Source organism: Phoca vitulina, unplaced genomic scaffold (assembly GCF_004348235.1).
Source record: "Phoca vitulina isolate PV1807 unplaced genomic scaffold, GSC_HSeal_1.0 scaffold3, whole genome shotgun sequence".
NCBI classification, from domain to species: domain Eukaryota; kingdom Metazoa; phylum Chordata; class Mammalia; order Carnivora; family Phocidae; genus Phoca; species Phoca vitulina.
The window spans coordinates 27,377,463-27,401,675 of NW_022589706.1; the positions used below are offsets into that span (position 1 = coordinate 27,377,463).

The following is a 24,213-nucleotide window of genomic DNA, read 5'->3' on the forward strand; positions in this document are numbered from 1 at the left end:
TGGATGTTAGACTATCCTACATCTCAGAGTCTAATTCATTTTTTCTACCCTCTAACTCTCGAAAGACTTGCCAGAACTATTCCCTAACTTGAGTAAAGCAAAACCTAAAAATCCCAGGTCCATTTTTAAAGTGTACCAAATGGTAGAGGCACCTGGGTAGCTCAGTTAAGCAGCCAGTTCTCAATTTCAGCTCAGGTTATGATCTCAGGGTCCTGGTATCGAGCCCCACATCAGGCTCTGTGCTCAGCGGGGAGTCCGCTTAAGGATTTCTCTCTCTCTCTCCCTCTGCCCCTCGCCCCACCCCCACTCACATGTTCTCTCTCTCTCTCAAATAAACAAATCTCTTAAAAAAATAAAATAGAATGTACGAAATGGTAAAATTTAATTCTACTGATACGGAGACTTACAGTGTCACAACATAATGGCAGTTTAAATGTTATTTTATACTGTGTTTCTTTCCTAATAAACAGTAATGCTATGGTAAGGAAGGTCTCAAGTATAAACTGTGTTTTGGCATCTAATTCAAATGTGTTTATTTTCTCTTAAACTGATGCACAGAAGGAACAATATTGTTGATGTGCTGCTTTTTCCCCTCTAGGAACATTTCATGGAAGTAATTCGAAACCAGGAATTTGTATTATTACCAGCCAATGAAATCGCAAAGCTCTTGGCAAGTGATGACATGAACATTCCTAACGAGGAGACAATACTGAATGCACTTCTTACTTGGGTCCGTCATGATCTAGAACAGAGACGGAAAGATCTCAGTAAACTTTTGGCTTATATTAGGCTACCTCTTCTTGCACCACAGGTAAACTGTTTTTGATTATTTAAAATCCGTATCCTAATTTCAACAACATTTGGGTATTGATTTTATGCTAATCATGTTAAAATGTACGTGAATATAGGTTTTTTCCTTTGGCTCTTCTTTCCGATAAGGTTATTTTACATATTTGATGAAATGTGTAGGTGAAAAGATACTTAGCTAAAAAAAACTTCTGCTTGTGTTTTCGACCCAGAAGTTCTCACTACCTAAATTGCATTAATTAAATAACATTGTTGCTTCGGGGTTAATAATTTTATTTGACTCAGTTTACAAACCTATTCTAGCTATTGAAGAATTAGTAAAGCTGCGGATGAAAGTAGCAGTGAATACCAGGAGCCAGAAATTTAGATTAATTCATTTGCTTCGTGTTTATTAAGTATCCACTAAATGCTGGATTCTGGTGATACATAAACTGAGGCATGGTAAGAGTTCCTGCTCTGACATCTTAAAACTCTGTGTCTTGGCATATTCACACACCCCAGTCTTTTAATCTGTCAGGTGGAGATGACATCCTCTTTGACTATCTCACAGGATTATTATAAAGATGAGAAAAGTGCTCTGTAACATCAAATGTGCTACAAATAATCATGGTAGGATTATCAGCATTCTTTTAGAATTGAGAGCTATCTAGTTAGTGTATTCAAGGCAATCAGTCGGAACACATTTGCACGCGTAGTTTCCGCCTTGTACAGTTCTAACTGGGATGTATAGCAGTCCCTCCTTATCTGCAGTTTTGCCTTCCACGGTGTCAGTTACCCGCGGTCAGCCATGGTCAGGAAGGACATGGTCCTCCTGACCTCTTGTCAGAAGGGCAGCAGTATCCTTCCACACATCACAGGGCCTGCGTCACTCACCTCACTTCATCTCATCACGTAGGCATCTTACTATCTCATCATCACAAGAGGAAGGAAAGCGTGAGAAAGACCACATTCACATAACTTTAATTACAGTTTAATTGTCCTATGTTATTAGTCGCTGTTCTCTTACTGTGCCTAACTTTTAAATATAAACTTGATCATAGGTATGTATGTATAGAAAAAAAACATGATATATATAGGGTTCGGTACTATTTCCGGTTTCAGGCATCCGCTGAGGGTCTTGGAACATAAAGGAGACTTAATGTACAATAATTTCCTCTGCTGCTTAGCTGGAAGGCTTGAATAGAGAAAGAGGCCTTGAAAGTGAAGAAAGAATGAGCTGTGACTGCTCGAGGGCAGATGTTTGTTGTTCAAGTGCCATAAATTTTATCTTATTTGTATTTATCTTGAGCATTATGTATTATTTCCAGCGGTTGTTAGCAGAAGGTGTTGTTCGCTCTCAACCTTATAGAGACAAGAAGTAGTGCTGATGCTTTATAAGAAAGACGTCCTCTTCAGGGGTAGCATGTTATGTGAATTCATAGACATGAAACTGCACGAATTGATGCCAATTCAGGAAAAATAACATTGTAAAACGTTTCCCTTGAAATCAGATTTAAAGAAGAAAGTTACATTTTACTGGTACTTAGCAGAAGTTATTTTTCTTATCCTTTTCTAGGTTAAAGAAAATAAAATGTGAAAAATCCTAGTAGACTTTGAAAAGAATCTGTGCGATTAAGTAACCTGACGATTGACTTCAGTCCTGCAGTTTCAAATATTTATGATACTATGTTTGCATGATTCCGAGAGACGTTTAACACTTCTCTTATCCAGGATACTGCTGATAATCATAACCATAAGATCTTAGAGTTGAAAGGCAATCATTTAGCCTGACACCTATTGTACAAATGAAGTAACAGACCAAAAAAGGAAAACCATATGCTCAAGATCATAAAACGATTGCATAAATTTCTGTCCTTCTACATTGTAGTTTTATTTGCCTTTGCTACTTGGCTAACATCATAGAGCTAATAAGAGACAGAGGGAGAACTTGAACCCAAGTTAAGTTCTGTGCCTTTTTCACTGAACCAGTCAGCCCCCTGAACATACCATGTGTAAAACTGCTGGGTCAGGGGAGGTATATCAAGTGGAGGAAGAAATAGATTAAAAAATAAATTTGTAAAAAAATAAATAAAACAAATTTGTGACTACAATATAATGAGAGGAAGGCAATGACAGGTATATGAACATGGCATTATGAAAGTAACTGGAGTAGCCTGCCCGGGCTGATGGTGGGGAATCTGGGAGAACTTTCTCAAGTGTCACTCGGTCTACATCCTGAGTAGCTACCCCGCAGAGGGGGCATGATAGCCCAGGAGAGATAGGGGATTATACCTAGTTATGGTGTCATGAGCAAATGTGTCATGCTCTGGAATTTGAAGAGAGCTCACATGGCTTGAGTGCAGACATAAAAGGGCAGTATGGAGAGACAAAGAATCTCTAGTGATGCCAGGGAGTTTGCATTTTATCCCCAAAGCAGTGAGGAAGCACTAAAGAATTTTAAGCAGGGAATGGCATAATTATCATTTTATTTAGGAAGATCCTCTAACTGCATTGTGGAGATTGGATTAGAGCGATCAAAGTAGAAATCCATTAGGAAGACTATTGGATTCAGACAAGTGAATTAGGTGCTCTCGGGCAGAGCAGGTAGAGAAATTACCAGGCTCAAGAGCTATTTAGGAAGTAGAACTGATACAACTTAATGACCCATTGAAAGGTGCGGGGTACCAAAGAAAGAGGGATCCAGAATGATTCTGATTTGTGCAATGAGATTAAGGAAGGCGCTGTCCATTAAGGCAAAGAATACAGGAGGAAGAGCTGATTTCAAGGTGGGAAGAAAATGGAAGAATCACGTTCCCAGAGCTTCTTGGTACCTTTAGTCCTCTTGGAGCCTAGGAAGAAGTTTTGAAAATTTCTTATTTAGGTTGTCGTAGCCAAAAGGAAGAGAATGACTTGGCCAAAGAGAACACAAGGGCACTAGGGGTGGAACCCTCAGAAATAGTAGTATATAGTGGTAGTTCCTAAACCTGCCTAAATAACTCAAGTGCTCTTAAAAAGAGATTCCATGTTAAGGAGGAGGAAATTTTAACAGCATCGGATATTACAGAGGAGACAGTTAAGGACAGAAGATCCACTGGATTAGCCCATTTATTCTCAAAGTGTGGCCCCCAGCTCTAGGATCAGCACCGCCTGGAAAGTTGTGTAAAATGCAAATTATTGGCCCCATTCTACAGCTACAGGATCTGAGACTCTGGTGGTGGGGCCCAGCAGATTGTGCTTTCATATGCCTGCAAGTGGATTTGAAGCACACTCAAGTTTGGGAACCAGATCTTAGCAGATGAGTAGTGGTGACTGATGGAAACCGCATTGCCCTGTATGATTCAAATAAGTTACTTCATCTCTCTGAGCCATGTTTTTTTCCTGCAAAGATAATACCATGTTGCACTATTGTGACGCTTAGAGATACTAGTAGGGGTGTTTTTTTTTCTTTCCTTGTTAAAAGTGAAAGGCACGGTTGCAAAATGATAGTTATCAAGTGATGAAGTTTGGAAGTAGACTCTCAAATCATCAAGAAAACGTTGGATTGTATTCTGTACGTTTTATTATAAAAGGTAGGACAATATGACAATTATTTAAATTGTCCAAAGAGTATCAAATAATAACAAATGACTAGTATTAAATGGCCAGCAGGCCCAGTTACCTAAAGAATGTACTTTTGTAAATAGATGAAGGGGATTAAGAATACACTTATTATGATGAGCACTGAGTAATCTATAGAGTTGTCAAATCACTATATTGTACACCTGAAACTAACATAACACTGTATGTTAACTATACTGGAATTAAAATAAATAAAATTTTAAAAAACAATAAATAAAATTTTTAAAAAGAATCCACTTTTGTGAAATAGTTCCTTCCTCAGTGAACTTTTACCCTACTCTGTTAATATGAAACACTATTCAGTCTAGCTAGAAGGGATGAAATTTACATATGTAGTAATTTTATTATAGTGTATATTGTAGTGTAGATCCTTAAAATGACCTAAGAAATAATATATGTAATTATAATCCTCTACCAACTGATCATTTAGTGTGGTTGGTTGTGGTGACTTTTTTTTAACTCTGAATAATCCAGAGGATACATGTTTGCGGTTTTTTGTTTTACCTTTGAATGCGTTACAAGCTTTTCTGTTTGATCAAATTTTAAACAATGTGAATAGGAATACTAGGACAGATGTACATTATTTAAAATATTTTGACACCTAAATTCTTAAAGGTCCCAATGGTTAGCTTGTGTTATAAGTATCTTGGTCTTCACTCTTCTGTTCTCAATTTTCATTACTATTTTCTACTGAAAGTCAAAAATATAAAATGAGCCAGTATTTACCTTTACCATTCTTTGAGTTTATGTGTTTTTGATACCAATACATTTTTAAAGCCTATAGAATTCAGAAATCATTCACATTCTATTTTTTTACTTTAAGTAGTATTGGAGGGGGCAGTTTTAGAGAAGTAGTCATATGGAGATCAAGTATGTGAGTGAAGATAAAAATGTACACATTGAAAATGTTTCGTCTTTTTTCTAAATGCCTTCATTTAAGTAATTTGTCATTATCTAATGGCAGAGAAGGCACATAGTGTTCATCTAAAATGCAGAGTATTCAAGAGTCTGTAATTTTTAGTTCTCTTTCATTGCCTTCTGAATGATTTTTCAAGTGATTTCTGGTACTTCCCATTTGATTAATCTGATACATGGATTAATGGCTTTATATTCCCTTCTATTACTCTCATCTCTCAACTTAAATATGATTAATCTCATTTATTCATAACGCATAGAGACTCTTAGCATGTTTAAGAATATTTTTTACTTCAGGACACCTGGGTGGCTCAGTCAGTTAAGCGTCTGCCTTTGGCTCAGGTCATGATCCCAGTGTCCTGGAATTGAGTCCCATATGGGGCTCCCTGCTCAGCTTGGTGGGGGGGAGTCTGCTTCTCCCTCTGCTCCTCCTCCCACTTGTTCTCTCAATCTCTCTCTCTCTCTCAAATAAATAAATAAAATCTTTAAAAAAAGAATATATTTTACTTCAAATTGCAGTAACTATTAAGTCTCCCAAGACTTGACTTTCTACAATTTTTCACATTTATTTCTATTTACAAAGGACTAAAGTAATTATATATAACAGAAGTAATATAAACATTAAGATCAATCTGAATGAGCCAACTTGGTGCATATTCGGTAATGGTTTCTGTAGCAAGTATAACTATATTTTGTGTGCATAGAAAAAATACAGAATAATTAATACCATAATTTATACTCTGGCATAGGTCCTAAGACTTAGTCTTAATATGGCTTTTTTGCTGTTAGCATGCTGTTCTCAGTTTCCAAATGCCACAAACTTTTTTTTATAGTGACTTTTGTTACAGACTCTTCCATTATCAAAATATGAACATATTCTCAACATTATTACTCATTTGCATTTGCAAAGTAAAACTGCATTCCCCACCCATTCAAATGGCTAAAATAAAAGGAGGTAGTAACAATTGTTAGGGAGAATGTGGAGGAACAGGAACCTCATATATTGCTGGTGGTAACACAAAATGATGCAGCTACTTGGAAAACAGTTTGGCAGTTTCTTAAAAAGTTAACATGTATTTACCATATGACCCAGCAATTCTATTTCTAGGTATCTACCCAAGAGAAATGAAAACATTTATTGGCATAAAGACCTGCATGCAAATGTTCTTAGCAGCTTTATTTGTAACAGCCAAAAACTGGAAATAATCTGTATCCATCAACTGTGAACAGATAGACAAAATGTGGTACATCCATAAATGGAATATTATTTAGCAATAAAAAGAAATGAAGTAGTAAGGAACACTCATGCACTGTTTGTGGGAATATAAATTGGCATAGCCACTGTGGAAAACAGTATGGAGATTCTTCAAAACATTAAAAATAGAAATACCATATGATCTAATAATTCCACTGCTGGATATTTACCCAAAGAAAACAACACTTATTCAAAAGATACATACACCCCTGTGTTTATTGCAGCATTACTTACAATAGCTAAGATAAGAACGCAACCCATGTGTCCATCAATAGATGAGTGGATAAAGAATATGTGGTATACACACACACACACACACACACACACACACACACAGGAATATTATTCAGCCATAAAAATGGATGAGATCTAGAGGGGAGGGGGGTGGGGGGATGGGTTAGCCCAGCGATGGGTATTAAAGAGGGCACGTTCTCCATGGAGCACTGGCTGTTGTACGAAAACAATGAATCATGGAACACTACATCAAAAACTAATGTTGTAATGTATGGTGATTAACATAACATAATAATAATTAAAAAAAAAATGGATGAGATCTTGTCATTTGTGCCAACATGGATAGGCCTAGAAGGTATTATGCTAAGTGAAAGAAGTCAGACAGAGAAAGACAAATGCCATTGATTTAACTTATATGTGGAATCTAAAAACAAACCAAGCAAGAAACAGAGCCATAAATACAGAGAACAAACTGATGGTTGCTAGAGCAGTGGGGGTGGGGGATTGGCAAAATGGATGAAGAGGAGGGAGAGAGACAGACTTCCAGTATGGAATAAATAAGTCATGGGTATAAAAGCTATAACAGGGAATGTAGTGAATGGTATTGTAATAGTGTTGTACAGTGACATGGTGTGCATACACTTGAGGTGAGCATAGCATAATATACAGAGTTGTTGAATCACTATGTTGTGCACCTGAAACTAATGTAACCTTGTGTGCCAACTACAATAAAAAACTGCTTTGGGCGCCTGGGTGGCTCAGTCGGTTAAGCGTCTGCCTTCAACTCGGGTCGTGATCCTGGGGTCCTGGGATCGAGTCCCGCGTCGGGCTCGCTGCTGAGTGGGGAGTCTGCTTCTCCCTCTGCCTGCCGCTCGCTCTCTCTGACAAGTAAATAAATGAAATCTTTGAAAAAAAATAGAATATCTGCATTTTAAAAAAAATAACATTAAAAAATGTTTTAATAAAAGAAATGAGGTACTGATACATGCTACACATAGATGAACCTCAAAAACACACTAAAGGAAAAAAGCAAGACACAAGAGACCACATATTATATGACTTTATATGAAACATCAAAAAAAAAAACAAAAACGCAAATCTATAGAGACAGATAAGCACATGGGACAGGAGATGGGAACAGAGATTAAACAGCAAACCGCACATGAGATCTAGGTGGGGTGATGAAAATGTTCCAAAGCTGTTTATGGTAATGGTTGCACAACTTGGCAAATTTGCTAAAAACCACTGAATTGTATACTTCAAATGGTGAATTATATGATATGTAAAATATACCTTATATTATCAAATATGATCCTGCAGTATATCAAAAGAATGATACACTATGACCGGGAATATTTTTTCCAGGAATATAAGAATGATTATCAGGAAATCTGTCAAGATAATTATTATATCAGTAACTTAAAAGAGAAAAAGCCATATGATCATATCACTAGATGTATAAAAGGCATTTGGAAAAAATGTAGGAACCATTCTTAGTTTTAAAACTCTGAAGTAAAATAGGGAGAAAAGAAAAGAGCCCAAATACAATAAAGATGGATTACTAATTGCTATAGCAACTTTCATCCTAGTCAAACACTAAAACCATACCAATTCAAACCAGAAATGGGTACTCTGTATCACCCTGATTATTTAACCATTGCTTTGAATGTTTTAGCAATTCTAATAATAAAATAAAAAATAAAATAAAAATGAAGTAATTGGCATACACATTAGAAAGAGATGTCAACTATATCCCTCTTTGGTGGTGATTATGATTGTATGCCTAATAACTATAGTTTTATAAAGGAATGTGGTAAAATAGTAGATTATAGGTATACAATAATCAAAAGATTTTTCTCTCCAAAATATGGGCAAAATGAAAATTTAAAAATGCATTCCCAATAGCAATAAAAATAATAAAATGTGTAATATGTATATTAAATACGTTTATTTAATAAAAGAAAGGCATATAACCTATATGAAGAAAGGTATATAAATGGAAAGGCTTCCTGAAAAGAAAGACTTAATATCATAAAAATGTAAATTCTTCTGAAATTAATAAATAATTTAATGCAGTTCATATTAGCATTCCAACAGGATCAAGTTGGTGAAAGGGAATTAGATAAATTTATCTTTAGCTTATATGGAAAGTAAAGCCTCAAAAATAGCCAAGAAGCCTATGAAAATGAACAGGATAGATTTCTATCAAAAAATCAGAATATGCTGGGATGCCTGGGTGGCTCAGATGGTTAAGCATCTGCCTTCAGCTCAGGTCATGATCCCAGGGTCCTGGGATCCAGTCCCACATCGGGCTCCCTGTCAGAGGGGAGCCTGCTTCTCCCTCTGCCGGCTGCACCCCCTGCTTGTACACGCGCACTCGCTCGCTCTCTGACAAATAAATAAAATCTTTTAAAAAATGAGAATATGCTATCAAGACACTAAAAAATGTGGTATTAGAATAGGAATAGACAAAAAGGTCAATGGAAAAGAATAGTCAGAAAACAGGTCTCCTGTATCCTGAGTTGTATTTATAAGAATATGATATATAACCAAAGTTCAATTCACTTGGAAATGGAGGAGATTGTTTAATAAATGGTGCTGGTACAAAATTGGCCATCTACCTTGAAGGAAATTAAAATATTCCTCAGCTCATACTCTATTTATAAATTAATTTCACATGGATCAATAACCTGAATAAAAGAAATACAGCAAAAAGAGGTAGGGAGGTGGATGGAGAAACAAACACAAAAGGAAAAGAAATTCTTTTTTTTTTTTTTGTATTTTTTATTTAACATAATATATTATTAGTTTCGGAGTTCAGTGATTCATCAGTCTTATATAATACCCAGTACTCATTACATCATGTGCCCTCCTTAATGTCCATCACCCAGTTACCCCAGCCCCCCACTCCACTCCCCTCCAGCAACCTTCAGTTTGTTTCCTATGATTAAGAGTCTCTTATGGTTTGTCTCCCTCTCTGATTTTGTCTTCTTTTATTTTTCCCTCCCTTCCCCTATGATTCTCTGTCTTGTTTCTTATATTCTACATATGAGCAAGATCATATGATAATTGTCTTTCTCTGATGACTTATTTCACTTAGCATAATACCCTCTAGTTCCATCCACATTGTGGCAAATGGCAAGATTTCATTTTTTTTTGATGACTGAGTAATATTCCATTGTATATATATGCCATATCTTCTTTATCCATTCATCTGTTGATGGACATCTGGGCTCTTTCCATAGTTTGGCTATTGTGGACATTGCTGCTATAAACATTGGGGTGCAGGTGCCGATTTAGGTCACTACATTTGTATCTTTGGGGTAAATACCTAGTAGTGCAATAGCTGGGTCATAGGGTAGCTCTATTTTCAACTTCTTGAGGAACCTCCATACTGTTTTCCAGAGTGGCTGTACCAGCTTGCATTCCCACCAACAGTGTAGGAGGGTTCCCCTTTCTCTGCATCTTCGCCAACATCTGTTGTTTCCTGACTTGTTAATTTTAGCCATTCTGACCAGTGTGAGGTGGTATCTTATTGTGGTTTTGATTTGTACTTCCCTCACACCAAGTGGTGTTGAGCATTTTTTCATGTGTCTGTTGGCCATTTGTATGTCTTCTTTGGAGAAATGTCTGTTCATGTCTTCTGCCCATTTCTTGATTGGATTATTTGTTCTTTGGGTGTTGAGTTTGATAAGTTCTTTATAGATTTTGGATACTAGCCCTTTATCTGGTAAGACAAGAAAATAATTTTTTAAAAGGCAGGATGAAACCATATCTATACTTTTGCATAAAATTATATAAATTTTAAAAATCAGATTCAGTGAAGCACAAGGGATTTAAATTCTTTCAGGATAATCATCATTTAGAGTTCTTTGCCCCTTAAGAAACTGGTAAGTTTTTGCTGTTGTTGTTTTTTTATTTTTTAGAGGTGGGGAGGGGCAGACGAAAAGGGGGAGAGAGAATCTCAAGCAGACTCCCCGCCCAGCACAGAGCCCATCTCAGAGCTTGATCTCATGACTGTTGTGATCATGACCTGAGCCAAAATCAAGAGTCAGATGCTTAACCACTGAGTCACCCAGGCACCCCTGCTGTTTCTTTGAGCTCTGTTTAGATAGGTCAGGTAAATGCAGTCTAATTAGTCAACTTTTATTTATAATTACTCTTTTTCAATTAAAATCATTTCTAATTTAAAAAGTAAAAATGACTTATTGTAGAAAATCTAGACAATATAGAAAAGCAGTAAAAAAGATTATTTAAGAAGCACCATTTCTCTACTCCCCAGAGATAAGCACTATTTCAGGTTTCAGAGTATACCACTGATCCTCTTCAGTTTATATTTTTCAATGAAATTTAAAATGTAAATCTTGTAAATATTGCATATTTTATTTAAAAATAGGTGTCCAGACTTGGATTTTTTTTTTAAATGAGATGCTTTCCATTTGTAAACTATGTTTTCTTTTAATTACTATTTTCTTGCTCATTCAGCATACATACTCACTATTCTTTTCTAGTTCCTGGCAGACATGGAAAATAATGCACTTTTTCGGGATGATATAGAATGTCAGAAACTTATTATGGAAGCAATGAAGTACCATTTATTACCAGAGAGACGACCCATGTTACAAAGCCCTCGGACAAAACCTAGAAAGTCAACGGTTGGAACATTATTTGCAGTTGGAGGAATGGATTCAACAAAAGGTATTAAATAATCTTTTGGGGGGGAAAACAGGGCGGAGGGAGGGAAGGAATTTTAATTAGTAACACACATGGCCAGAAAGCTCTTTAGAGAAATGGCTGGTTCCAGGACTGGAAAAATACCAGGTAGTCGCAGAACATCTTATAGTGCCAGAAAGTAAGGAAGTGCTCAAAGAATAATGGAGACAGTTCAAGGGACAGAAGAGGCCGTTTGTAGGCACCACCACTGTCCAAATCTGGGATAATTTTAACACCAAAATAAATAATGATAAAAGATGATCATTTATTAAATCAATAAGTATTCATGAGTCCACACTGATACAAATAAAGACAGGGCAGTGCATCAGCTTGAATTTCTTCTGCTGTAAGGGACATAATAGGAACAAACAATAAGATCCAAAATAAAGTCTGTAGATTAGATAACAGCACTGTATAAATGTTAATTTCCAGATTTTGAAGATTGTTTTGTGGTTTCGTAACAGGGTTTCTTGTTTTGAGAAAGATACACTGAAGTATTTAGGATACAGGGGCATCATTTCTACAACTTAAACAGTTCGGGGGGAGAAAAGTATACATACCGTATACATACCGTATACATCGAAAGCAAATGTAAAACATCCACATTTGGAAAATCTGGGCCAAGGGTCTCTGGGAATTCTTTGTACTGTTCTTGCAACAGTTGTTACTACTAACAACAATAATAGTAATAAAACACCATATATAGTTCCTACTCAGTGCCAGGTAGCGTGCTAGAAGCTTTCTGTGTTATCTCTCAGTATACATTGATCTCCCTTCTCTGAATTACTAGTACTAATAGCCTTCCATCCCCTGACAGCACCTCTCTGACTTGGGACTACATCTCTGAGCTCAACTCATTCTACTTCTCCCCTCACTCTTTCTGTTCCAGCCCCACTGGCCTCCTTGTTCATGTAATAAGCCAAACATTATCCCACATCGGGGATATTACATTAGCTGTCCCCTCTCACTGGAATGCTCTGTGCCCTGATGTTGGAATGGCTAGCAGAAATTATTCACTCAGATCTCCAAACATCAGTTTAACCAAAAAAGATTCCCATTGGCCAGTCATCACCTGTCTATCACTTTCTAATCTTGTGGGTACCTCTTTGTATCTCATTCCTCTGCTTATGTTTCTTCATAGCACCTGATCTATCTACTTCTTTCCTCCCCCCAAGTAAGCTCTGGAAAGCAAGAAACTTGTTTTTTTCAACAATCAATCCCACAGAGCCTAGAACAGTGCCTTGCACATAGACAGCACCAATAAATATTTGCCATATGAGTGAAGGTTGTCCTTTGCCATCTCTGGAATTATTTGTAGGACTGAAGCCCTCAATGCATTATTCACATCTAAAGATTTCTTTTCCATGTGATATCCTTAATGGATATAAAAATAGGAGCGCTAATTGAAAGAGTTTTATTGTAATTTAACTTTTAGCTTCATGGTAACAAAGATATAGATGTAGATATTATCCCATATAACATAATATGGTGCTAAGTATGTATTTATGGATACTTAAGTTCCAAATATAGGCTTGATCACTGAATGGTATAGAAATATGTAAAGTTAAATAGCTGATGAGAGTCATAGTATAAATATTTGAAATTTCTGGAGAGCCACAGTCCGGGTAATCATTCTGCAAATACTTATTAAGTATTTACTATATGCCTGGAACTGGTGCTCAGCTTTGTAGTCCTTACTAGCACTTCTCCCTCTCCTTCTTTCCTTCTCTTTTTTAAGGCTTTAATTGTTATTTCTGTGTTGCTTGTACTCTTGTGTTGCTTTCATTCTCATATTTTCAACTTGTGTGAAAGATCTATTTGTCGTTCAGCTTTCATCTCAAACTATGTGTGTTCAGGTCTTCTCTGACCGTGTCTCCCAGACTTGAGGACTTGGAACAGAAATTCAGCATTTTTCAGTAGCATGAATGGACACCAGCCCTGGCCCATTTAAGCAGATAAGGAAGGCCGTGGAGAAATAGGCAGGAACTATATCCACTGCACCTTCTTTCTAATGCCTGCCTTGGATTTTAGTTTTTTTTAAAGGTTTTATTTATTTATTCATGAGAGACAGAGAGAGAGGCAGAGGGAGAAGCAGGCTCCCCAAGGAGCAGGGAGCCCAGTGCGGGACTTGACCCCAGGACCCCAGGATCATGACCTGAGCCAAAGGCAGACACTTAACCATCTGAGCCACCCAGGCACCCCCTGCCTTGGATTTTAAATCCTAGGTTCAAGTATCTATTTTACTAGCTTTAGGGCAATCCTGGGCCCTAAACTTCCAAGGACAGTGAGGATGAATATCTGTCTTCAGCTTTATGGGAGATGGGGCTCCTGTCTCTCATCAAAGCTCTTTTGTACAGTGGAAGATTCTCCATGCATAAGAAGGGGTACCCAAAGTAAATAATACATTTCTCTCTCTCTCTTTCTTTGTTTCTTTCTCTCTCTCTCTCTTTCTTTCAAATCTTACAGTCTGACAATCACCAAGTCTTCTTTCAAATGAGTCTTATTCTTCTAAATTTCCATTGCTACTTTCCAGTTCCTGGTAGCCTCCTATGAGCCTACATCTTTTGATCATGTTCATTTAGTGCGAATAGCATTCCTTGTGTTGTTACTATGGGCCAGGCATTACGTTAAGCGCTTCACCTATCATTTTTAATCCCATGTTCATAATAACTCTAAGAGCTGAATGTTGTTATTGCCCTAGGATGCCTGTACTTAGAAGAGTTACCTGTCTTTCCCAGGAGTACCCAGCTAATTAGTGATGGAATCAGGATTCAAAGCAGGCACTGACTCTGGAGACTACACCCTCTGCCTTATGACCTCTTCTGTTAACATGCACTGCTCTGCTCAGAAACTACAACAGTCTTCATTTCTTACCACATAAGATGTCAATTCCTCTTTCTAGTTTCCAAGACTTTCTGTAATCTGGCCATTATTACTTGACCAACTTTATTTCTGAGTCTTTCCTAGATGCCAGTTGTTCTCACCTTCTATCTGATTCAAGCTATCTTCCCTGGCCTTAACTTACTTTGTACCCAAAGTCTTTATAATGAGGAGCAATTTGCATTAATTGGATGGCAGTCTGATCATTGGGTTCTTGGCCCCTTCATATATCTTAGTATAGGGCCCAACAAATAAGCTGGAAATGTTTCTAAATAGCCACTAAGAAAAAGTTAGGATATATTTCTGCTTACTTTTTTAAAGGTTAATCTTTTAGTATAAGTCAGGGAACTTCTAAGCTTTTATATAGAATTTTGTAATTATTAGGAATTTGTTATTTGAGGATATTTGGGGTTTTTTTTTAAGAATTATGTTTGGTGGGATGCCTGGGTAGCTCAGGTAGTTAAGCGTCTGTCTTCGGCTCAGGTCATGATGCCAGGGTCCTGGGATCAAGTCCCTCATTGGGCTCCTTGCTCAACGGAGACCCTGCTTCTCCCTCTGCCTGCCGCTCCCCTGCTTGTGCATACTTTTCCATAACATGTTTCCATCTTAACTAATTACATCTACAAAAACCTCATTTTCAAAATAGTTTATATTCTGAGGTTCTGGGTAAACATGGATTTGGTGGGGGCATTGTTACCTTGATAACAATATTACCTCCTTTGAAGTTAAATATTATAGGGGCGCCTGGGTGGCTCAGTCAGTTAAGTGTCTGACTCTTGATTTCGGCTCAGGTCATGATCTCAGGGTTGTGGGATCGAGCTCCGACTGGGGCTCAACTGGGAGTCTACTTGGGATTCTCTCTCTCCCTCTGCCCCCTCCCAAATAAATAAATAAATAAATCTTTTTAAAAATTAAAATTATTATATAAAGTACCCTGTAAAAATATCCATTTTTTTTTGCAAAAATGTCATAAAAGATTATGCTTTGACTTATTCAGTAATATCATTGTGTTGCAGTTATTTATACTGTGTCTGTTGTTTATTTAAATTATCTTTCTAGTAATAATGTATTTGCGTTGTCATACACATATTCAATGGTTATGAATAAAATTTGAAAAGTGAGTGTTAAAAAGAAAAAGAATTATGTTTGGTGTTTGCAAAGGAAATTTTAGTCACCAATTCCTGGGACTATGATACTGCTTAGAGAACTGGAAGTAAAATAACATTGAATGAAAAAAAATGTTCCTTAAACTCATTAGTGAGGAAAAATGATTAGCATTGCCTTTTTATTTGACAGAATGAAGACATTTTTAAAGATTAAATTTAGAGTGATGAATAAAGTATACTATTACATGAAATAGTATGAATAAAATCTCATTATACCTAAAAATTATAAAGATTATTCAAGCTCAAAAAATATTTTTGAACAGCTACTACATACAAGGAACTCTGTTTGTTGATGTGAAGAATACAGAGATGGTGGGACACCTGGCTGGCTTGGTCTGTGGAAAGTGTGGCTCTTGATCTCGGAGTTGTGAGTTCAAGCCCCATGTTGGGTGTAGAGATTACTTAAAAATAAAATCTTAAAAAAACAAGAGTACAGAGATGGAAAAAGACTTGGACTTTATCCCAAATAACTTAAGAATTTTGTAGGGTAAATTAAAAAAATAAAAACTGTAACATATGAGAAAATATATTATATATTATATATATATATATATATATATAACAAAAGTTTCTAAATTTTAGATTATCAATAGTATTAGTGCTCTGATGAACTAATTATAACAAATACTTTAGAATAAATATTTGTCCTGATTTTAATTCTATAAAGATAGCTCTGATTGCATGTTGTGTTAGAAGCTTAGAAAGAGAGAAATAAAATAGATTCTAATTGAACTCTTCATAAATGGAGGTTGGGTTATTTTAGAGGGGTGGGGCTTTTAAATTTTTTTCTCACTTCATAAAACAAAAGAATTCCTGGAATCTTTTAATTCTTTTTTTTTTTTTTTTTTTAAGATTTTCTTTATTTATTTGAGAGAGAGAGTGGGAGGGAGAGGGAGAGTGAATCTGAAGTAGACTCTGTGATGAGTGCAGAGCCCAGTGCGGGGCTAGACCCCATGACTGTGAGATCATGACCTGACCTGAAACCAACAGTCAGGCACTTAACTGACTGAGACACCCAGGTGCCCCTGGAATCTTCTAATTCTTAAAAAAATATAGACAGGACCAGACAATTACTCCCAGACTCCCCACGCTCATAGTTTCCCAAGTTCATGATCTGCACTCATGCTCTTGTCCTTCTAGGTTGCAATAGAGTATGTATCCCCTCCCTGCTCCTAGAAAGGCCAGCCCCACACCTGTGTTCTGACACTGCCCTTTCCTGCCTCCTCAGGAACCTCGCTGTTCAGTAGGACCCCGTCAGCTTCTTTCCTCACAACTCGATCCTTCCCGTTAGCATGTGAGCAAACTCCAGTTTATCCAGTTGAAAAGCAAAACAAAACAAAACCTCTCTCAACCCACCTAGTAGTAACTCCTATCTCTCTCCTCCCTTTTATAGCTGAACTTCTCATACAGTCATCTGTGCTCATTATCTCTTATCCCCTCACCTCCCCATCATGTCTTAACCACTCAGACAAGGGACTCTCTATAAAGTTACTAATGACCTCCATGAAGATAAATCCAGTAATACTTTGTGGTCTTCATCTTACTTGGTCCTCTTGGTAGCATTTGATACTGTTAGTAGTTTTACCTGCTACAAAATTTTCTTTAAGATTTTATTAAAAAAATTTTTTTTTCTCTATACAGTTAATTTTTTTAAAGATTTTATTTACTTATTTGAGAGACAGAGAGATAGCGAGAGAGTGCACAAGTGGGGTGTAGGGGAACAGGGAGAGGGGGAAGCAGGCTCCCCGCTGAGCAGGGACCTCTGATGCGGGCTAATCCCAGGACCCTGGGATCATGACCTGAGTTTTTATTTTAATCACCCTGTGCTCATCATGACAAGTGACTCCTTAATCCCCATCACCTGTTTCACCCATCCCCCACCCACCTTCCCTCTGGTTACCATCAGTTTGTTCTCTATAGTTAAGAGTCTGTTTCTTGGTTTTCCTCTCTTTTCTTTTCCCTCATTATGTTCATTTGTTTTGTTTTTATTAAATTCCACATATGAGTGAAATCATATGGTATTTGTCTTTCTCTGACTGACTTATTTCACTTAGCATAATACTCTCTGGCTCTATCCATGTCATTGCAATGGCAAGATTTAATTCTTTTTTATGGCTGAGTAATATTTCATTATATATATATACCACAACTTCTTTATCCATTCATCAATCCATGGACATTCAGGTTGCTTCCATATCTTGGCTAAAATAAATAATGCTGCTATAAACATAGGTGTGCATGTATCCCTTTGACTTAGTGCTTTTTTTTTTTTTAAAAGTAGGCTTCACGCCCAGCATGGAGCCCAACAGGGGCTTGAACTCATGACCTTGAGATCAAGACCTGAGCTGAGATCAAGAGTCGGTCACTTAACTAACTGAGCCACCCAGGCACCCCTGAATTAGTGCTTTTGGATTCTTTGGGTAAATACTCAATACTGCAATTGTTGGATCATAAGGTAGTTGTTTTTAACCTTTTGCAGAACCTTCATGCTGTTTTCCAGAGTGGCCGCACAAGTTTGCATTCCCACCAAGAGTGCAAGAGGGTTCTCCTTTCTCCACATCCTCGCCAACACCTGTTGTTTCTTCTGTTGTTGTTTTTAGCCATTCTCACAGGTGTGAGGAGATACCTCATTGTAGTTTTGATTTGCATTTCCCTGATATGTGATGATGAGCATCTTGTCATGTGTCAATTGGCCATCTGTAAGTCTTCTTTGGAGAAATGTCTGTTAATGTTTTCTGTCTGTTTTTTAATTGGATTATTTGGTTTTTGGGTGTTGAGTTATATAAGTTCTTTATATATTTTGGATACTCACCCTTTATCAGATATGTCATTTACCAATATCTCCTCCCACTCTGCAGGTTGCCTTTTAGTTTTGTTAATTGTTTCCTTTGCTGTGCAGAAGATTTCTATATTGATGTAGTCCCAATAGTTTATTTTTGTTTTTGTTTCCCTTGCCTCAGGGAAACTATCTAGAAAAAAGTTGCTATGGCCAATGTCAGAGAAATTACCACCTGTGCTCTCTTCTAGGATTTTTATGGTTTCAGGTCTCACATTTTGTTCTTTCATCCATTTTGAATTTATTTTTGTATATGGTAAAAGAAAGTGGTCCAGTTTCATTCTCTTGCATTTTGCTGTCCAGTTTTCCCCACACCATTTGTTAAAGAGGCTGCCTATTTCCCATTGGATAGTCTTACCTGCTTTGTCAAAGATTAATTGACCGTGTAATTGTGGGGTTATTTCTGGATTTTCTATTATGTTCTACTGATCTATGTGTCTCTTTTTGTGCCAGTACCATACTGTTTTGATCACTACAGCTTTATAATATAACTTGAAGTCTGGAATTGTGATGGCTCCAGCTTTGCTTTTCTTTTTCAAGGTTGCTTTGGCTATTTGGAGTCTTTTGTGGTTCCATACAAATTTTAGGATTGTTTGTTCTAGTTCTGTGAAAAATGCTGTTGGTATTTGGAGAGGAATTGCATTAAATATATAGATTGCTGGGGTGCCTGGCTGGCTCAGACAGTAGAGCATGTGACTCTTGATCATGGGGTTGTGAGTTCAAGCCCTACATTGGGCATAGAGCTTACTTAAAAATAGCTAGATAGATAGGAGCACCTTAATGGCTCAGTCAGTTAAGTGTCCGACTCTTGCTCTGAGCCCAGGTCTTGATCTCAGGGTCATGAGTTCAAGCCCCGTGTTGGGCTCCATGCTGGATGTGAAGCCTACTTAAAAAACAAATAGATAGATAGACAGATTGATAGATAGATATGTAGCTTGCTTTGGGTAATGTGGACATTTTACAATATTTGGTCTTCCAATCCATAAGCATGGAATGTCTTTCCATTTCTTTGTGTCATCTTCAATTTCTTTCAGCAGTGTTTTATAGTTTTCAGAGTACAGGTCTTTCACCTCTTAGGTTAGGATTATTCCTAGGTATTCTTAATATTTTTGGTGTAATTATAAATAGGATTGTTTTCTTAATTTCTCTTTCTCTGCTTCATTATTGGTGTCTAGAAATGCAATAGATTTCTATAGATTGATTTTATATCATGTTACTGCATATGTTTATCACTTCTAACAAATTTGTAGTGCAGTCTTTTGGGTTTTCTATATATAGTATCATGTCATCTGCAAATAGTGGAACTTTTGCTTCTTCTTTACCAATTTGGATGCCTTTTATTTCTTTCTGTTGTCTGATTGCTGTGGCTAGGACTTCCAGTTTTATGTTGAATAAAAGTGGTGAGAGTGGACATCCTTGTTTTGTTCCTGACCTTAGGGCAAAGGCTTTCAGTTTTTCCCCATTGAGGATGATGTTAGCTATGGCCTTTATTGTGTTGAGGTATGTTCCCTCTAAACCTACTTTGTTGAGGGTTTTTAACATGAATGAATGTTGTACTCTGTCATATGCTTTTTCTACGTCTATTGAAATGATCATGGGGCACCTGGGTGGCTCAGTCAGTTAAGTGTCTGACTCTTGATTTTGGCTCAGGTCATGGTCTCAGGGTCGTGAGATTGACCCTACATCAGGCTCCACCCTGGGCATGGAGCCTGCTTGAGATTCTCTCTCTCCCTCTCTCTCCTCCACCCCCTGCTCACTCACGCTCACTCTCTCTCTCTCTAAAAAAAAAAGAAAGAAAGAAAGAAAAGAAATGATCATGTGGTTCTTATCCTTTGTCTTATTGATGCAATGTATCATGTTGGTTGATTTGTGAATATTGAACCACCCTTACAACCCAGGAATAGATCCCACTTGATCATGGCGAATGATTTTTTTTTTTTAATGTATTGTTGTATTCAATTTGCTAGTATTTTGTTGAGAATTTTTGCATCTTTGTTCATCAGGGATATTGACCTGTAGTTCTTTTTTTTTTTTTTTTTTGTGGTGGTGGCTTTGTCTGGTTTTGGTATCAGGAGAATGCTGGTCTCATAGAATAAATTTGGAAGTTTTCCTTTTTCTATTTTTTGACTAGTTTGAGAAAAATAGGTATTAACTCTTCTTTTTTTTTTTTTTAAGATTTTATTTATTTGACAGAGACACAGTGAGAAAGGGAACACAAGCAGGGGGAGTGGGAGAGAGAAGCAGGCCTCCCACTGAGCAGGGAGCCCGATGCGGGGCTCCATCCCAGAACTCTGGGATCATGACCTGAGCTGAAGGCAGACGGTTAACGATTGGGCCACCCAGGCGCCCCGGTATTAACTCTCCTTTAAATGTTTGGTAGAATTCTCCTTTGAAGCCCATCTGGTCCAGGACTTTTGTTTGTTAGGAGTTTTTTGATTGCTGATTCAGTTTCTTTGCTAGTTATCAGTCTGTTCAAATTTTGTATTTCTTCCTGTTTCAGTTTTGGTAGTTTATATGTTTCTAGGAATTTATCCATTTCTTCTAGGTTGTCCAATTTGTTGGTATATAGTTTTTCATAATATTCTCTTATAATTGCTTGTATTTCTGTGGTGTTGGTTGCTACTTCTACATTCTCATTTGTGATTTTACTTATTTGTGTCCTCTCTCTTTTCTTTTGGATAAGTCTAGCTAGAGACTTATCAATTTTATTGTTTGTTTTTTTGTTTTTTTCAAAGAATGATCTCCTGGTTTTATTGATCTGTTCTATTGTTTTTGGGGTTTTTGTTTTGTTTTGTTTTTAGTTTCTATATCATTTATTTCTGCTCTAGTCTTTATTATTTCCTTCCTTCTGCTGATTTTAGGTTTTCTTTGTTGTTCTTTTTCTAGCTTCTTTAGGTGTAAGCTTAGGTGTTTTGAGATTTTTCTTGTAGGCTTATATTGCTATAAACTACCCTCTTAGAATCACTTTTGCTGTGTCCCAAAGGTTTTAAAACATTGTGTTTTCATTTTCTTTTGTTTCCATGTATTTTTAAATTTCTTCTTTTATTTCCTCGTTGACCCATTCATTGTTTAGTTAGCATGTTATTTAACCTCCATGTATTTGTGGTATTTCCAGATTTTTTTTTGTGGTTGACTTCTAGTTTCAAAGTATTGTGATCAGAAGAGATTCATGGTATGACTTCAGTCTTTTTAAATTTTTTGAGACTTGTTTTGTGGCCTAACATGTGATCTATTCTGGAGAATGTTCCATGTGCACTTGAAAAAAATGTATATTCTATTGTTTTAGGATGAAATGTTCTGAATATAACTGTTAAATCCATCTAGTCCAGTATGTCATCCAAAGCCATTGTTTCCTTGTTCATTTTCTGCTTAGATGATCTGTCCATTGATATAAGTGGGGTATTAAAGTCCCCTACTATTATTGTGTTATCAGTTAGGTCCTTTATGTTTGTTATTGTTTTATGTATTTGGGTGCTCCCATGTTGCGTGCATAAATGTTTACAATTGTTATATTTTTTTGTTGGATTGTCCTCTTTATCATTATATAATGTCCTTCTTTGTCTCTTCTTACAATCTTTGTTTTAAAGTCTGTTTTTTCTGATATAAGTATTGCTACTCCAGCTTTATTTGACATGCATTTGCATGATAAATGTTTCTCCATCCCTCACTTTCAATCTGCAGGTGTCTTTAGGTCAAAAATGAGTTTCTTGTAAGTAGCATACAGCTGGGTCTTGTTTTTTTATCCATTCCATCACAGTATGTCTTTTGATTGTCTTTTGATTTAGTCCATTTACATTCAAAGTAATTACTGACAGATATGTATTTATTGCCATTTTATTACTCGTTTTGTGGTTGTTTCTGGAGATTTTCTCTGATCCCTTCTTGTCTTTCTCTCTTTCATGGTTTACTGGTTTTCTTTAGTGATATTTGGATTGTTTTCTCTTTATTTCTTGCATATTTATTAGTGTTTTTTGATTTGTGGTTACCATGAGGTTTGTATATAACCTCTTCTGGATATAACAGTCTATATTAAGTTGATGGTTATTTAAGTTTGGACCCATTCATTTCTTTTCTCCTCCACACATTTTAGGTATATGGTGTCATATTTTACATCCTTTTATTTTGTGAGTTACTTGACTGACTTTTTACAGAAATATTCTTTTTACTGCTTTTGTGTTTCCTACCTTCATACTGTCTTTTTGATCATTCCTTTCTACCAAATAGTCCCCTTTAATATTTCTCACAGGGCTGGGTTTAGTGGTCATGAACTCCTTTAGTTTTTGTTTGTCTAGGAAACTCTTTATCTCTCCTTCTATTCTGTATGATAGCCTTGCTGGACAGATATTGTTGGTTGCAGATTTTTCCCATTTGGCACTTTGAATATGTCATGCCACTCCTTTCTGGCATAGTAAGTTTTGGCTGAAAAATCTGCTGCTGCTAGCCTTATGGGGTTTCCTTGTATGTAACCATCTTCTTTTGTCTTGCTGCTTTTAATATTTTTTTCTTTATCACTATATTTTGCCATTTTATTTTTTTTTAAGATTTTATTTATTTATTTGACAGAGAGAGAGAGAGCACAAACAGGGGGAGCAGTAGGAAGAGGGAGAGGGAAAAGCAGGCTCCCCTCAGAGCAGGGAGCCCAATGCAGGGCTAGGTCCCAGGACCCTGGCATCATGACCTGAGCTGAAAGCAGATGCCCAACCGACTAAGCCACCCAGGTGCCCCTATTTTGACATTTTAATTACAATATGTTTTGGGGTGGATCTGCTTTTGTTGATTTTGTTGCAGGGGGTCTCTGTGTTTCTGGATCTGGATATCTGTTTCCTTCCCCAGATTAGGGAGGTTTTCAGCTATTATTTCTTCAAATAAATTCTCTGCCACCTTTCTGTCTCTTCTTCTGGGACTCTTATAATACAAATGTTAATATGTTTGATGGAGTCACTGAGTTCCCTAAGTTTATTCTCAGTCTCACTGATGTCCTCCACTCCTTTCTCAAGTCCAGTGAGTATCCTTCTGATCACTGCTTTAAATTCTCCATCAGGCATGTCACTTACATATGTTTTGCTTAGATCTCCAGCTGTGGCCTTGTCCTGTTCCTTCTTTTGGGTCAAATTCCTCTGTCTTCTCATTTTGTCTAAGTCTCTATGTTTTGTCTAAGTCACCCTGTTTTTCTGTGTTTAGAAAGTCAGCTATATCTCCGTTCTTGAGGGTAATGGCTCTGTGAAGAAGAGGTCTTATAGTGCCCTGCAGTGTAGTGTCCCCCTGTTCCCTCGGGCCTGGTGCTTCAAGGAGTGTCTCCAGTGTGTGCTGTGTGTGCTCTGCTATTGTGGCCTGGCCACTTTATGCTTCAGACCAGTTGTCTGCAGAGGCTCTCTTTGCTTGTTGTGGGCAGTGTTTGGTCCCTGGCCTGAATGTGGTGCATTTTAACTAGGTGTGCTGTGGTCTGCTTGTGAAATGAGACCTGTCACCACTGCCACTGGAACTGAGTCCTCACAAAACTCCTCAGTTGGCAGACATGGTGTTGGCAGGGGTTTGGGCTGGTCTTCTGGGGAAGGGGCCTGCTGTGCTGGGACTAAGACAAGTGTGACTGGGAAGGGCAGTTCCACTGGAGTTTGGGGGAACAGGGCTTGGTATAAGCAAGGTAGATGGTGAGTGTTAGCACTGCACTGGTTCCTGCAGCTGGCCCTGTGCTTATGCTGAGGAGCAGGAGGAGGGAAATGGCACCTGTCAGTTCTTTTGTTCCCAGAGGGGTCTCCATGAATGCTGCCTCCCTGAGACATGCTCTGATGGCAACTAACCTCCCTACTGCG

The 24,213-nt window shown here is 37.2% G+C and overlaps 1 protein-coding gene across 5 annotated transcripts in view; it reads left to right on the forward strand.

Moving 5' to 3' along the window:
* The window catches only part of KLHL5 (kelch like family member 5), an 84,599-nt gene that overhangs the window by 41,351 nt on the left and 19,035 nt on the right, over positions 1–24,213 (forward strand). For all 5 annotated transcript variants that reach the window (XM_032400206.1, XM_032400203.1, XM_032400205.1 and 2 more), the window contains 2 exons: positions 599–811; positions 11,320–11,506. In XM_032400206.1, the coding sequence (XP_032256097.1) occupies positions 599–811; positions 11,320–11,506 (400 nt within the window). The remainder of the gene's footprint in view (positions 1–598; positions 812–11,319; positions 11,507–24,213) is intronic.